Genomic DNA, 15,764 nt, shown 5'->3' with positions numbered 1-15,764 from the left:
CTCTGCCTTTGTCACTGTTTCATTCACCAGTTTATGATAACATGACCACATAAGCGGTGAATCATGATATAAGCCCAAAGGTGATGTATAGCAGGAATCATATTTTGTTTACATGTCTTATCTCAGTGGTGACACTACATTTTAAGTACTACATTTAACAGATGAATAGTTTTTGTTTCTGTTGTTTTTTATCTACGTGCTGCCCCAGTGTTTGCCTGCTGAGAAGAGGGAAATTAACATCCGTGAAAGGGTTCTGACTGTTTTGAATACCACCAGTTACATTGTAAATGTGTGCTACAGGCAAAGCGGAGCTGGAATAGGCAGTCTGTCTCATTTTGTGGCTGTCACAACCTCTCTCCCTCTGCCACTCTCCCACTTTCTCCTCATCTGCTGAGCAGCCAGAGGTGTCCATATAGACTTACATGTTTGGATTTCTTCTACTGCTCCAATGCTCTAAACAGTCCAAACACTTGCAGTTCAGGTAGACCAGGGGTTCGTAATCTCTTTGATGTTTGACCTTGGTCCACAAATGTGTTTACAGTTTAGCCAATAATTTGATCTTATACTCATGTAATCAACAGTGTTCCTCATTTGTTGAATATCAAAACAATTTAAGCTCCCAAGTGTCTGCGATGTAATTTGTGCAACATTGGTATTTGCCTGATGTAAATTGAAATTAAGTGATTTAAAAAGTGACGTTTGTTTTTGAGGGTTTGTTTTCCTCTCAAACATGGTTTGATGTGAAGAAAAAGGGCAGTAACTGAATCCTAAAATGCTTCATGGTTAGGTTAGTCAGCAGTGCAAAACAAGCATTGCTATGAAAGAAGATGAAACCTTGCTGCTGTATCTTTTTATCAGTGCTCTAGGAGTTTTCATCAAGGCAAAATTGTGATTCTGAAAGAACACAATGATCCAGAAAGCTCAGGGTCACAGTGTATGCTCTTTTTTGCAATATTGGTTTGAATAGAAGCAAATTGTTTCTTTTTTACCTGCTTTTCATTCCAGGTAGAGCAGTGCAACAATTTCATTTTATTATTTGAGCACACTGTGATTTCTTTCTTTGTGTTGCTGGAAATGGACTTTCTGTCCAACTAATGTGCTGAGATGATAGAGTAGGCTGCATTATTTCTTGGTTGGGCATAGTTAGGTTTGACCTACTATCCTGGGTCACTCTAGGGCAGGTAATGCTGCAATTTGCCCACATTTTAAAATTATGTATGATACAGTGCTAGTGGTCCCAATAGACTTTATCAATCAAATGTTTTCAGCCATTAGGCATTCATCAGGGTGATGCTGGTTTGCACCGTGGTGTGTGTGTGTTCTCAAGAAAGAAAGATACATTTGATACAATATGTTTTAAAATCTTCCAAATTAAATATTTTTTAAATAGTTTAGAATAGTTCTTATAGATTTTGTTCAAAAAGTGAAAAACTACATCCTCTTCCAACAGTCCATAAGGGACCTTCAGGATATTGTCATACATATAAAATAATTTCCTCCAGAGTTTTGTCAGGTTTTAAAACTCTGTGTTTTTATGTTCACTCAGATTGTACCATATTAGGAAGGTTCCAGTTATTGCTATGTCAGCTCACTGAACTGCAGTGATACTGTTGTCAAAACGTTTCAGAAAACATAAAATAACACAGTGCTAATTGTCAGCTGCTGTGGTTTGGCCCAGGCTCTGGGTGATGTCTCATCTCCCTTTGGTCACATGTGTGGTTCTTGTATTAAAGTCTCAAAAATAATAATTAAAATGATGCCCTAATGTGGCCTTCGTCAGGGGCCTGACAAACTTTGGTTGACAGTCATTACAAACCCCTCCCATTTTCCTATTCTAATTAAGAAGAAGATTGGGCATTGTCACCCAAGGAACAGAAATATAGAGCACAGTGCTGGAGAGTGCTTGTCATCATTTCTTCCAAAGACACGGTCGGTCAGATCAAGTGATCCAGTTGTTACAGCTGCAAGCTATAGCCAGGAAATTAGTTTCTCTTGCTTTAACTGCCTCTAAAAAGGGAATTCAGAAATGTCTTGGTATGAGGATAATAAATTAAATTGAAATGGTATGCTGTCTTACAGAGTGGATAGTCTAAACCCCCGCAGGTGTGTAGCAATTTCTCACAAGTAAGGAAAACACTTCTTTAGTTTTGTCTGGTTTATCTTTTATCCAAATCTTGACTGTTGTGTTGTATCTCAGGAGCATCAGGAATCTGTTGAACATGGTGTAGTTGCACTTGGTCTTCTTGATGATTTCATTGAGCAATGGACATCAGACAATTGAGCAGGCTTGGAGGCATGAATGTGCGTCTGTTAGCCCTGGGTGACTCATGTCTGCAGGGATGCAAAGACATTGAGTGACTAAAGCCAGTTTGCTATCTTTACACTGTGAACCTGATTGGGTGCTGAAATGACATCATAAGTGATGTACCTGCAGAGGCTGGTATCTTGGCCAACAGCCCAGTAAGGCACAAAACTTTAATCAAAGGAAATGCTGCCTGACACAGCTTGGGTAATCGCTCTGTTGCTTTTTTTATGTTCTAATATTAGATTAGATGAGATGACACTTTATTGATCCTCTGGCTGGGAAATTCAGGATATGTTATATAACATGTCATATTTATCTATTATCTGCTTTTGGAAGAACTGGCAACAGACAATGCTTTTATTCAGAGGCATTTCTAAAGAATTTGAGGACTGAAGTTTGCCTCATAGTAATTATGATTGATGAGTCAGCCCTGCTCATCTCAGACCAATGGAACATGTCTGCCTTACTATCAGTTTGTAGCATGAAATAAAATATAATAGATGTACAATCAACAGTCCGCAAAGATCATTAAAAAACCTAAGAGTTGCTGGATTTCTCACCTAAACCAGTATGGTTAAATTCTGTTTGAATTTCCTATGAGCCTACAAGGACCAAGTAGTTTCTTTAACCAGGAGTTTCTGGGGTTCCCGTTTATTCTGCTGTAAAAACTAAAACCCATCTCTTTTCATGATAGAAAACGATATGTCTGACAAAAAGAGAGGGCAAAGTAACACCTTCTTAAAAGCTTGATACAGTTATGTAATTTTCAATTTTAAAAGAATATAGCAAGTTAACTAAATGTGACCTAATTCATAACAGTTTTGGTCAGTGTCAGGTTCTAGTATAAGTGTGTGTAAAAATGTAATTATCATTGTGTCATTTAAAGAGTTTAGAGTGCTGTTTTAAGTTTGTAGTCTTGCACTACTGGATTTTAGGAAGTTTTTATTCCAGCAACTCTAGCCAAGAGAGTGCTACTGTACGTTCACCAAACTGAGTTTCTTGTTCTCATGCCGAGTCTTTTCTTTTGTAGCATTAAAAATGAAAACACACAGTTTAAAAAAAAAAAAAAAAAAGTGGTAAGATAAGCAGTCAGCCAGGATTATGTTACAAAAATGAGAGCCAGAGCATTTTCTTCTTTATCAGCACTGTTATGTACTGCAAACATTACAGTGCTGTTTAATTTAAAAATCAGAATTCCAGATCCATGGTTTCAAAGATGAATAAGAATTTCTATTGCTGTGCTGTGCAACAATGTAAATCCTGACAGGCATAGAAGTAACTTAGGTCAATTAACAAATAAACTGTGCATTGTTTTCCACATCATATCTATATCCCTGTTTTGATATTCAAATGATGCCTCTAGTGTGTATTTTAACATATATATATATTTGAAGAATTAAAAACATGCGTGATGTGCCTATGGGTTTGGGTGACAGTGTAGATCTGACACTACAAAGTCAACTTTGGCCTCTGGGGTGGCAAATAAAACAATGTTGGGTGAAAAGAGCAGCAGTAGGATATGAATCATACATCTGCACTCTGTGCTGTTTTCCCTGTACTCTCATGTCTCAGCACTGGAAGATGATCTGTTACTACCCTGCTGTTTTCATACATGAACCAGTTGCCAGTGACTTTTATTGTTTAATTTAACCCTTTGATATCGCACAAACAGAAAGATTATATGCCTATCAATTCATATTAGTACTCTAAAAATATTATTTTCTTGATTTGTCTTGAACTGATTTTTAAGATAAGAATTCTGTCTTTTTACTTAATACATGAATAATGTGCTATTAAAAACGGTTTCTGCATTGTCGATAAAATACGGGGTCTGGCAAATCCCCAAAAACGGGGTAGGAAATTATGCTTAAAAATAAATAAATAAATAAAATTTGAGAATAGTGATACTACTTGCAAAACTGAGTGAAATGACTATACTTTTTGCATGTGTTGTACTGCTCAAAGGACAAAAGGCGACTGCAAAAATTTAGTTGAAAAGCAGCCACCATGACATACTGATATAATTTAAGATTACATATTCTCCTAAAACCTGAAAGTGTGGGTTGTTCGAAGGAGCTATGCTTTTTTGCCAAGGGGCACAATGTTATTAAGAGAATTGACAATTAAATCTCTGCTTAACTGTTAGTTTTGGCCGTTCAACTATTGTACCAATTCAGTGTGTCTTCTGTGGTATTTGGTGACCTTTTGAGGTTGAAATTTCCTGTCAGATGGATTAGGAAGCCAAAAGATGGACTTAAACAAGGTCCAGTCACTGAGCAAGACGAAACAATGAAATGCAATATTTACTGAGCCCTGCCCTCTAATAAAAAGAACTGTCAAATGTGAACTGTCAGTTAAGAAAAATGTTTTGTGTACAGAGCCACTATACTCTTCTCCTACTGATCCCGACATTGCAGTAGTGTCACAGTACAGAAAGCTTAAACAATAACTCATGGTTTTTGCCTATGCTTCTCTGTCTCATAAGGAAAACAGAAAAAAAGTTATATTATAATTAGTTCCCTTATTTCATTAAAATCTCAGGTTTGAGAAGACTTTCTCCTTCCAGAGAAACAATAAATAGGTCTCTTATGAACTCAAAGTTCATTAGTCAAAGCACTTTTGTTGTCCAAACCTAACAACAGTGTGCTGGATGCTAATTCTGATTTTTCATTTAAAAAGAACAACAAACTGTTGTCCTCGGACATAATGAAGCCAGCAGTTAGTGCCACCACAACATAATTATAAAAACAGACTGAATTGTCTTCCACTTGCCATTTGTTTGTAATGATACCTGATTTACTGTATGTGTCTGTGTCACGACTCAGCTCAAAGTCTTTAGTCAGGGAACCGTCACAGTCTGTAGGCAGCACAGAGTTTGTGTGGACTAGACTCTAACATGAGCATTTTCAGTTACCAAGGCTGAACTAGTGAAGAACGGATATCCCACTCCAATTTCTCAACAGCAGAGAACAGAATAGCTTCTCCAGTAGTGATTTTTGGGTTGTATGATACTCCATCATGCAGACAGATATATGAGCAACATATTTCCTAGCAACATTTCAGGTGCCAGCTTTAAATCAGTCACCCTGGACTACTTGAAATGCAGTGTTGTACCCCACAATTGGGTGGGAGAAAGGACTGGAGAGCCTACTGATTTTAATGACTTAAAATCTTGTTTCCAGTAGGCTGATTGGATTTACTATTGATTATGTTTTCAGCATATGCTGTGGCCTGGTTTTGCGATTACTTGTCGCCCTTGCAAATTAAACTATCCAGCAAGTATTAATTTCTTTTGAATGAAAATATTGATTCTGATTCACTTATCTATAGTAATTACATTTAACCTAAATAAGGAAGTGTGATTGTTTGGGAAGTGTGTTGACAAATACCAAGTATACATGTATAATGTGCTTACAGCAGACCCAATCAATATTCTTAGTCAAGGACTGAGTGCTTTCCATTGACCTGGTGCCTTCTCTGCTATTAGCTGTATACTCACTTGTACATTTTTTGATGCCTGATCCTTTCTTCACAGCATGGCGGCTAAGCTTGCACTGGAAATTATTCTCCCAGAACTCTGCAAACCAGATATTCCTTCTGTTGTTCTCTAGTGTTCGGCTGATGAAGTAGCGATCAAAACCTGAAAGAAATAAGTGAGAGATGCTGTTTAGGCTTAAAAAAATTGCTGCAAAATTGTAGGTTGTTATTGCCAAGCATTTAAATATTTAAATGAAATGATTTAAATGATGTCATATTGTGTGATTATTCTATTTATCTTTGTGATCTATATATCGGATCTATATAAAGAGTGTAGAGTTCATAAATTGTTAGATGCTATCAATGAGATTTAAAAAATATAATTAGCTTAAAAGTAGTATGTGATTATTCTGTTTCCACTAATTAATCGCTTTAAATATTACACATTAAACCTTTAAGGTAAATATTGTTACTGGACAATGCCTTTGCATGTGGCTGAATAAGGGAGATATGATTAGTAGAGGCAAACATTAAAAGCAAGCCCAGAGTACTCAGATGATGCTGTAAAAAAAAAAAAAAAATTGTTCAGAGCATTCTGTAAGATAAAACTAGGAAGTGTGTTATAAATACCTTTGATAGATTGTCGTTTGGGTAGGATGGTTACTGCACCTTCTGCCATTTCTTCCTGGTTCAGTATTGGGGAGATTTTGGACCCCCAGCTGTCTGAACCTACCCAGATGAAGTGGCCTGTTTGATTGGCCTTCTTAGCTGCTTGAAGGAGCCGCCTTTGGGACAAAGAAGTAAAGTGATGTATAATAGTACCTCATAGTGTGGTGCCATCAGTGTTTTCATTCATTTTCTGATATATGTCACGCACATACAGTGACATTTTACCCATGAAAGAGGGGCCTTATTTAAATGCACTCTAAAGAGGAGGTGTAGCTGCCATTTAGCTGATTACATGTCTGGAATATCCTTTTCTGAGTCTGGGTAAGGTTGCACTGTGGCACTAATAGAAATGAAAAGCCACCATAGACACTCTGTCTATTCCCTGTGTAGTGTAGTTCTTCCTAGCTGTGGCAGAATGACACCCCTGCCTCATTTGTCCAGGCTTGTCGCCAATGGAAGTAAGTTTAGGGAGTCATAAAAAACTGCCAGCACGCTCTGCTGTAGCAGCAGAGTTACATCAAGAAAGCCTGAGCACAGCAACATAAAATTTAAACACAGCAACCTGGCATATGAAACATTATGATCTTTATATGCCCCTAAAGATGCCAGAGCAAAAAGTAAATACTAAGCATCAGCTTGTGTGGTGCACAACGTAAGTTTTTTACATGGAACGTATTGTTTTACCATCTCATTTAAGACCTCAAAGTTACAGATGGATGATGTAACCTTGGAAAATAATTACTGCATGTTTTGTAAGTAAGCAGTAAGTCATCTAAAGTTTTTGTTTCTTTATCTTTATTTATTATGTTTGATCGGTAAGGCTTTTTCTCTGGTCTCCAGAAAGCCCAGGTTCAGTTCCTAGCTCACATGAAGTACAATTGTAATTATATTTCAGTAAAACCTTATTCTAACCTTAATCAAATTTGTTATCACTTTATTATTATATCATAAATTAGTGTCACATGACATTTCACCTAAGCCATTAAAAATGTCAGGCAATGAAAAGGTCAAAATGACATATCTATTTTTTCTAATTAAATTAATCAGATGGTAAATAAATTGTTCACTTAATTAAAGTGCAAAACAAAGAACAATTAAGTTAAATTAGTTGAATTAGTTTTAATTTTATTTATTTTGCAGAATTTGTGTTATGAAACCACGATGCTTTCTCATAGAAGAAACACAGTACAGGACAAAACTACACTGTTAATTTGATTGTATTACATAAACACATGATTTTCAATATTCTTCGTAAACCTGAGACATGGCAGTATATTTATATAACTGGTTAAGTATCATATTTTAAGGGCCCAATCAAAAAAACCTAAGTCTCTTATACTTTCTATGTAGACAATTGTGGGCTCTTATTAGGCTGCTGCCAGCTCACACTGGCCTTGGTTCAAAGATAGAGTAGGCATGCAGTGCTGAAATCCCCCTAGCTTTCTGTAATTACTATATATCCAGACTATTACCCGTTATCAGGACTGGATTAAGTCAATGAGCACAGGGACTTATGCCCTGGTCATCATCAAGGGACTGGGCCGAATCAATGCCCACATTCCATTAGGAATACATTCACTGGTTGCTGGGAAACCTTCTGCCATTCAAAGCCAAACCAGCACTGTGTTGATCCAGCCTACAGCTAATTAATTTGTTCTTAATACAGACTTTCTGTCCCCACAGTGAAAGTAGGGATATTGTTAACTATTATTGGGCAAACAGACTAGATGTCAAAATGGATGACAAAACTATTAGTCAGACTTTATAATATAATGCAGCTCAATATAGTACATTATAATAAAATGTGGCTTCAAAAGAGAGTAGTTAACTCCTCTCTAACATGGCCTGGATGCAAAAACAGTCATATAGTAATCAGTGTAAAAATACTAGTAATGAGCTAGTATTCAGAATTGTATAGTACATAAATATTTCTAGCAAAATACATTTAACATTTCAAACATTTTCTGATAACTGTTTGAAATGATGTGTGATGCTGTACCTATAGCAATATATTCAGTGACAATACTTAAGTAGGTACTGTATAAAGTAAATTTATTTATTATCTTGTGAGTTGTGTAAGTATATTCTGGTTCTAACTGTATGTGGCAGTCATGTGGAAGTTACTTGTGTTTTTGCCCAATAAGTGTTGGAATTTCACAGAGGGAGTGCACTGATATTCATATTCATAATTTTTTTTAGTGTAAATTTATAGAATTTAGTACAGTGTCACTATCTTAGTGATTTTATACAGTTAATAGGTTGTTAGATTTTTTTTCCAGCAGCAGTAGTTGTAGTTTAGCTCTTAGTACAGACAGTTCCAGCTTCAAGCGTTACTGGGGATAGAGTCAGCAGCTCAAATTGATTTGGGTGGAGACCATTCTCCACCACACAGCCTGCTTCCAGCAATTCTGGAGCTCTCAAAAGATCTCTCTGTAGCACACGTGCCCTGTAACTCTGTGACACTGTCCATTTTCTCTGGACAGGAGATGTCACACTTTCAACATAGACAACCCAGCATCTCCCTTCTCCCATCAGCCCCGTCCCTAACAATGGCTGAGAAAAGTCCTGTTAAAAGTTGCGTTAACTGACGGCAACTAGGATTCAACTCACCTTATGTCGTCCTCATTGGCAAAGATGATGACTACTCGAGCATTAGGGTTCTCACTCAGTCTGCGAATGATCTTGTCAAACTCTCCAGCTCTTGGTTCACGTGGTATTTTCACTGACTGTGAAATGCACAGACCACCTAATTGGGAGACAAAAGAGAAAAGTTTCCAAATGAAACACATTCATGATTTTTAAAAAAAAAAAAAAAAAAAAAAAAAAAGCCTTTTCTCCTTAACAGCCCTCATTAGCAGATTTTTCTAACAGCAACTGCCAGTTAATGCTGTCCTTTCAGGTGTCTCTTTCACACTCTTGGTCACTTTTGCGTGTGCATTTTTTTCCTCTTAAACTCACACAAATCTATTTCAATCCTCTGCACTTTTTAGGATAGATGGACCATTAAATGTGTACAGGTGCTATATTTTACACCATGAGGAATGCACAGTATTAAAAAATCTTTCCTTGCACCACAAGGGGCAACTTTGAAACATAGAGACCCATCAATTCAGTTTATGGTCCTGCTTGTGAGACCAAGGGAATTTGGTAGCATTTGAAAATCCATAAATTTTGTATTTGAAAAGTAGTTCCATTTTCTTAGAGTAATTTTTCTTATTACACAGGCTGTTTAACTTTGTTCAACTTACAAATTACTGTTTGCTAAATTCTTACATAAATATTACACTGTCTTTGAGAGAGACAGAAACCATCCATTAGCTATACGTGCTTATTCTTCTTTTAGGGTTACAGGGATCTATTGGAGCCAATCCCTACTATCTATGGTAAAAAGGCAGGGGTACACCCTGGACAGGTGACCAGTGCATCACAGGGACACATATAGACAAACAGCCACACACACTCACACTCACTCCTATGGGCAATTTAGAATCACCAATCATCCTGACATACATGTTTTTGGACTGTGGGAGGAAACCAGAGTACCTGGAGAAAACCCACACAAGCACAGGGAGAACATGCAAACTCCACACAGAAACCTTGAAACAGAAACCTTTAAATTTCCAATTAAATGAATTAACATGAATTATGTGTAAGTTAACATATAGTATTGTCAACTAAAATTGATAATTTCAGTTTAGCTTATTAGCCAATGGCCTATCACAAAATTAGAGCTACAGTAATTCCCCACAGATCAATTTAAAGAGTCCTCAATGTCTTAAAGATGCTCTGCATTGAGGTATAACGTCAGCAAGGGATGGCCCCTGGTTACCAACAAGCTAGGACTTTTAATTCCTAATGCAACATTTCAAGATAACTGTTTTGTCACCCTGCCAAAATGCCACAGAGTGTATGTGCATGCTAATGAATTTCCCCTTTGTGACCCAGTACAAAGCCAGCCCAATGAACAATCAATGCAGGAATAATACCCTCTAGTTCAGTTCATGGCAGCCAAACTCACACCATAAAACAAGCCTGGCTGCAGCTCAGATATTAATAGGTTGTGAAAACTAGAAGAATGCATAAAGAAAAAGGGAATGCCATTAAATTAACAAGGATCCTGGGCAACTTTGCTCATGGATACAAGAAGTCTCTTCCGGTTAGGTCAGTGAGGGGCTTGTCACCTGTGAATGTACATTGTGGATGGATTTAATGATGCCGTTTTCTTCAAATCCATAGTTTTGCTGCTCCACTGAGGCCTTTTTTTCCCAAAAGGGTTAAGTGTATAGGTTTCCCATTGTCATACATGTCACAGCTACAGTAGCTGTGACTTTTAAATTCATTTGGTTGATTAATGAATTAGCAATTCTTCACTGAAGGAATAGAATAATTCTTTTGTGTGTTCTTCACTGTCGTATTGTTACTGTTCTACCTACATGAATTCATCCAGACCACTTTCATTCATAAAACTTAGTTTTTCACTATTCACTATTTATTTCATTAAGTGAACCTGCAACAAGATATCAAATCAGTATGATGGGAGTGCGGTGGGACAAAGTACAGTCAAATGGATAAACCATGAATGTATATCAAGGGTATTGAGGCTATTGCAAACAACAGGCCCCTGAATGTTGGGCCAATGAAGGAATGGGCTTTGTAGAAGGAAAACAAAGTAGGTAAAGCTGCTGAAAAACCATATACACAGGCAGCTGACATCATCGCCAAATAACCCTTCATTGTGGATGCCGTCCATCTCAATGTCAATGGGGAGGCTATTGGACAAGGAAGTAAACGCTGCCTCACTTTCTCCTGAGCCAGTGGCTTAATTGCACTAAGTTAGCAATCTTATTGGTCAGAACAGCAGGGTGAGACTGTCAGCACTAGCATACCTCAAAACTGAGGGAGTCTGAACTGCAGGTGCTACCCTAGTATGAGAGTACTGACCACCCATGGACCATGTGTACACTGAAGTCAAGTGTTGATCGATGGAAAAAAGTTGGCACCAGGGGCTGTGCACCTAAAGGGGTGTTGGCAGGATTAAGCAGCTACACATGAAGTGCGATCACAAAAAAAAAAAAAAACAACAATGTAGGATTGCTGAGTGCTACGCATAGGACCAAGAGGAGCTCTGCTCCCCAAAATGAGGCAGATGGAGCGTGCCATGCCTCACCAGAGGCTCACAAACTGCCAGGCTAGGCTGATGAATGGACTGCATCTGCAGCCAGGCTTAACCAGATATGTCACTGGGCAGTGATCATCTGTATCATTGAACCTTAGCCTGTCCGTTTGCACCCTGGATAATGGTGTCAATGACCTGAGACATTTTAAAAGTACATCAGCTGGACTTTTATCAGCTGGTCTTTAATCAAACCTTCCACATACAGCAGCAGGACACTGGTGTTTCCATTGTCCAGACGCCATCAGTGCTTGACTGGTATGGCTTCACCACAAGCCCATTGGGGGTCATGCATTTCCTATTTGGATGACAGGCAAATCCACTGCCAGTGGGAGAATCCCCTGCCAGTATAGCAAAGGTCAACCTCTCCATGCTCTGCTGCACCATGTAGGACACTGGGGGCTCACTGGCAAATACTTGCCACCCTGGGTCTAACCCTGCAAGCGATTGACCAAATCCAAATACACAAGGAAAGGGGTCTGCTTCTGTGTCATCGGGGTCCTGGTCCAATGCTAAAGCTTATGGTGTCGGCAGTATGGGAGGAACGCCAGCAGCTGCTGCCACTTGTGAGAGTATAGCCTCAACAGAGGACTCAGGACCCATCAGAGTCCCACCCACCAGCAGGGAATTCTTACCAGCATCATTGTCATCGTCATCATCAGCTGCCCGTCTGCCCAGAGCAGTCAGAGCCAGAGATATTCGTCCTAGCCAAATTGCTTGAAGCCACTAGCACAGCATCAAGGTTTAAATATTGATATTTGGACCGAGGTCTCCTTTTGTGCTCAATGCTCATTGATGTTTGCTTTGAATTAAAGTGTTTGATGTTACCGTAAGCACACGTCTCCAGCTTGGTTTACTGTCAATCAAATGTGATCCTCGTCCTGGCTGCTGTTCATTTCCATGCTTGGAAAGGTGTGCATGAGATTTATAAAATAGAACTATGTATGAATGGATTTAGATGTTTGTGTCCATATTTTTATGTTTATACATGTACTGCAGTTTTAGCTGTGAAATGAGATTTATGCCTTAGGTATTTTACAGAACAGTAAGTGAGACTAAATGTGTGAAGGTATGCTGGAAACAAATCAAGCATTTCATAGTTCACAATATTTGTGTACCTTTCTACAATCTACGTGCTCTATGCTGTTGATTCCTAGATTAAACCAAATGAGAGGTTTATCTGTCTACCTCTCTGTTTCAATACACTTACACTACCCACACAGGCACATGGGAAATTTGGTGACAGCATAGCAGCAACTCTCTGCTCTCAGAGACGCTCTCAATCATTAGATTCTATGTCTTTGACTCACTGCTACTTCAGTCCCTCATTCCCACAACATCTGCTATGTGGAAACAGGGCACTCATCCCATTCTTTTCTTCTCTTCTCACATCACTGGCAACAGGCTGCAGCATTGCTTCACCTCTGGAGAGAACAGGGAGAGAACCAGGGGATAAACACTCAACCTCTGGGAGTTGAAGCACGTTGCACAGGGCCCTCCATAGGCCCTGTGCTGTAACTCTGTTAGTAGTAGGATAGACATGGCAATTTCTTTTTCTATTGCCAACACCATCTATCCATCCATGCATCTGTCCAGCCATTCATCCTATCCAGTATAGGACAGCCAAAGACATGGTCCCTTGACTCAAGGACCCCAATTTACACCTTGTGACAATGAGAAGACAAAGAGCAAGACATTCAGTCCCTACCTACATGAATATAAATTGCAGTTTTTTTTCTACTTCTATAGCTAAGCCTTTACCTTTCCCCCAGCAAGGTTTACTGTGCCACTAATTCTTTTCCATTTTATCCACGCACAATAAATGTATATATTATTTTCTTTCCCAGTTAATTGTTCCATGTTGAAATGTCTTTACATGTGGATTAAACTATGCCAAGGTTTTAATTGGCCTTGGAAAAGGGCTTTCTCATTACATATTTTATGTTTATTTTAGCTAATGAAACAAGTCTCATTAGACGTTTCATTTTTTCAATAAAACCCACTGCTACATTCCATTTTGCAAATGGACAGGGTGGAATAGCTCACTTCAAGACTCCCCCTTCTCACATTTAGGATGACTTTTAAACACAGTTCAGACTTAACCAGACTACCATCTCCTGCCTAATGTTACTTGGTAAAGATAAAAACGCAGCAACAACAAAAAACATATGCAAACCAAACCTGAATAACTGTAGTTCTTTAGGTCTTTCAAATATCATAAATCTTTAATCTTAATGTTTAGCTCCCTCATTTTCCTCATGACCTGTTGCACTGTGCCAAAATCCCCCAAAATTATCAGTGTCTTCAGGCATTCAGCAGTCTTTATTCTGCAGCTGCTGCTGAAAACTTCATGAGGAGTGGATTTCTTTCCCCAGCGCTCATCATATGCCACTCTTAACATCTGAGCCATGTCTAAAAACCACCTCTAAAAATATCCGTTGCTGAGGAGACTGCGATCCTCCTCTCTCATGCTTTCCATTGTCACCACAAGTCTTTGCTCTTCTAATAACTTAGAACACTAATATTCCTTCTCATTTGACACCCGTGGGATAGACAGTGCTGCCGTAAACATTAAATATTTCCTGGCACTGCGGCTGCAGCAAAGCTTCTGTGCTTGATGAGCAGTTGTGCAGAAGCACACAAAATACACCCAAGTGGGCGTTGTGGTGAAGGTGAAGGTATAAAAATAGCCTGTTTATTGGGATGCCCTCACTGAAAATACCTAGAAAAACAGACCTTAACAGCAGGACAACATGAATAGCATCAAAAGTACAGGGATCTAAAACTACAGTACTGATGGCTTGAAAATGATCACTTTCATCAACACTGTGAATGAAAACATTGACACCTTGGCTCGTATCTCTGTTACATGGCAGCAAATGATTAGGCAATAGAATAATCATATGTTAATTATAAAGCCTGAATTTCCCTCTGATTTCAATAGACCTATTTAATCAATACATTGATAGGTCTCTATGTACTGTCTGGCTGCCAGTCTGTAGTCTAATGTACAGAGCAGCAATGATCAGCCTCAGTGTTAATGATTACAGTGTATATGTAGTATATATTATGTCAAAATCTTATTTAGTGGATAACACTAAATGAGGAGATAAATTATATTCCACTCAGATTTTTAGTTTTATATCAAATAATTTATACAAATCACTTATTTTAACTGGCAAACTGTCCTGTTTTCACTTCCTTTCACCCAATGCATGTTAATCGAAAGGTCGATTGGTCAGGATAGATTGCACAGTACTGGAAAAATCCTCACCATCTCTAATTGGCGGAACATTAGCCTAGGTGATCTGCAGCAAGGGTGTTATGTTTTCATACTTGTATATTATCTGTTTTTACATGTTGAGTTTATCACTTCAGAAATATAGTTTCAAGTGAGGGGGAGTGAAATAGTGGGATGCAAGAAAGAGTGGACTGAAAACCGACCCTGAACTGAAATAACCCAGGTTCAGTCTCTTGTTCTGGCACTCACCCTGCTAAAGTGTCCAGGAGCAAAACACTAAATCCCCTACACTGCCTGAAGCACTGTCCTGTCGCTGCTCCTGTGCGCTCACCTGACTGTGCAAGGCTGAGGAGATAAAAAGGAATGAATCTCTTCCCGAGGGATCAATTATTGTATAATATTCCATTGTGGATATTACAAACTGCTAAACCAAAGAAAACTATCAAATTTGTTATATATTATGAGGATGGTGCCATCAAATGTAGTTTTGGATTTGCAGTGGGTAGGTCTCTATGTGCCACCATAGCTCCTGCCTGTAACATTGTCATAAAACAACACCAGTGAACATATATGTTGTATGAAAGAAGTACTTGGTAGAGTTTGCACTGCATCACACAAATGTCTCTTATTTTAGATTGGGAGATCAGTGGCCCCAGTCCCTATGCATCATTTGTCTGTCTGCGCACAGATCTATGCCATTATCTGCCCTACTTGATCTAAGAAGTGTTCCCGTGGTAACCTTGTGTAACGCGTGTACTATGTATGTGCGTATACAGTGTGTCTTCATAAAATTCAATGGACGTGACTGAGTATATTTTCTGCATAGCATGGAGATCTTATCAGGGACTGGATGAATATGAAGGTTAATATTAGAGAGCTGTTTTGTACTGGGTCATGTG

The 15,764-nt window shown here is 38.5% G+C and overlaps 1 protein-coding gene across 2 annotated transcripts in view; it reads right to left on the bottom strand.

Moving 5' to 3' along the window:
* LOC113146171 (glutamate receptor, metabotropic 4) overlaps nucleotides 1–15,764 on the bottom strand; it is a 124,686-nt gene that overhangs the window by 22,233 nt on the left and 86,689 nt on the right. For both annotated transcript variants that reach the window (XM_026333481.1, XM_026333482.1), the window contains exons 4-6: nucleotides 9,062–9,197; nucleotides 6,413–6,567; nucleotides 5,805–5,945 (exon numbers count right to left, since the gene is read on the bottom strand). In XM_026333481.1, the coding sequence (XP_026189266.1) occupies nucleotides 5,805–5,945; nucleotides 6,413–6,567; nucleotides 9,062–9,197 (432 nt within the window). The remainder of the gene's footprint in view (nucleotides 1–5,804; nucleotides 5,946–6,412; nucleotides 6,568–9,061; nucleotides 9,198–15,764) is intronic.

The sequence above is a fragment of the Mastacembelus armatus genome, chromosome 7, assembly GCF_900324485.2.
Source record: "Mastacembelus armatus chromosome 7, fMasArm1.2, whole genome shotgun sequence".
Lineage (NCBI taxonomy): Eukaryota > Metazoa > Chordata > Actinopteri > Synbranchiformes > Mastacembelidae > Mastacembelus > Mastacembelus armatus.
This window is presented reverse-complemented; position numbering and strand designations above follow the sequence as displayed.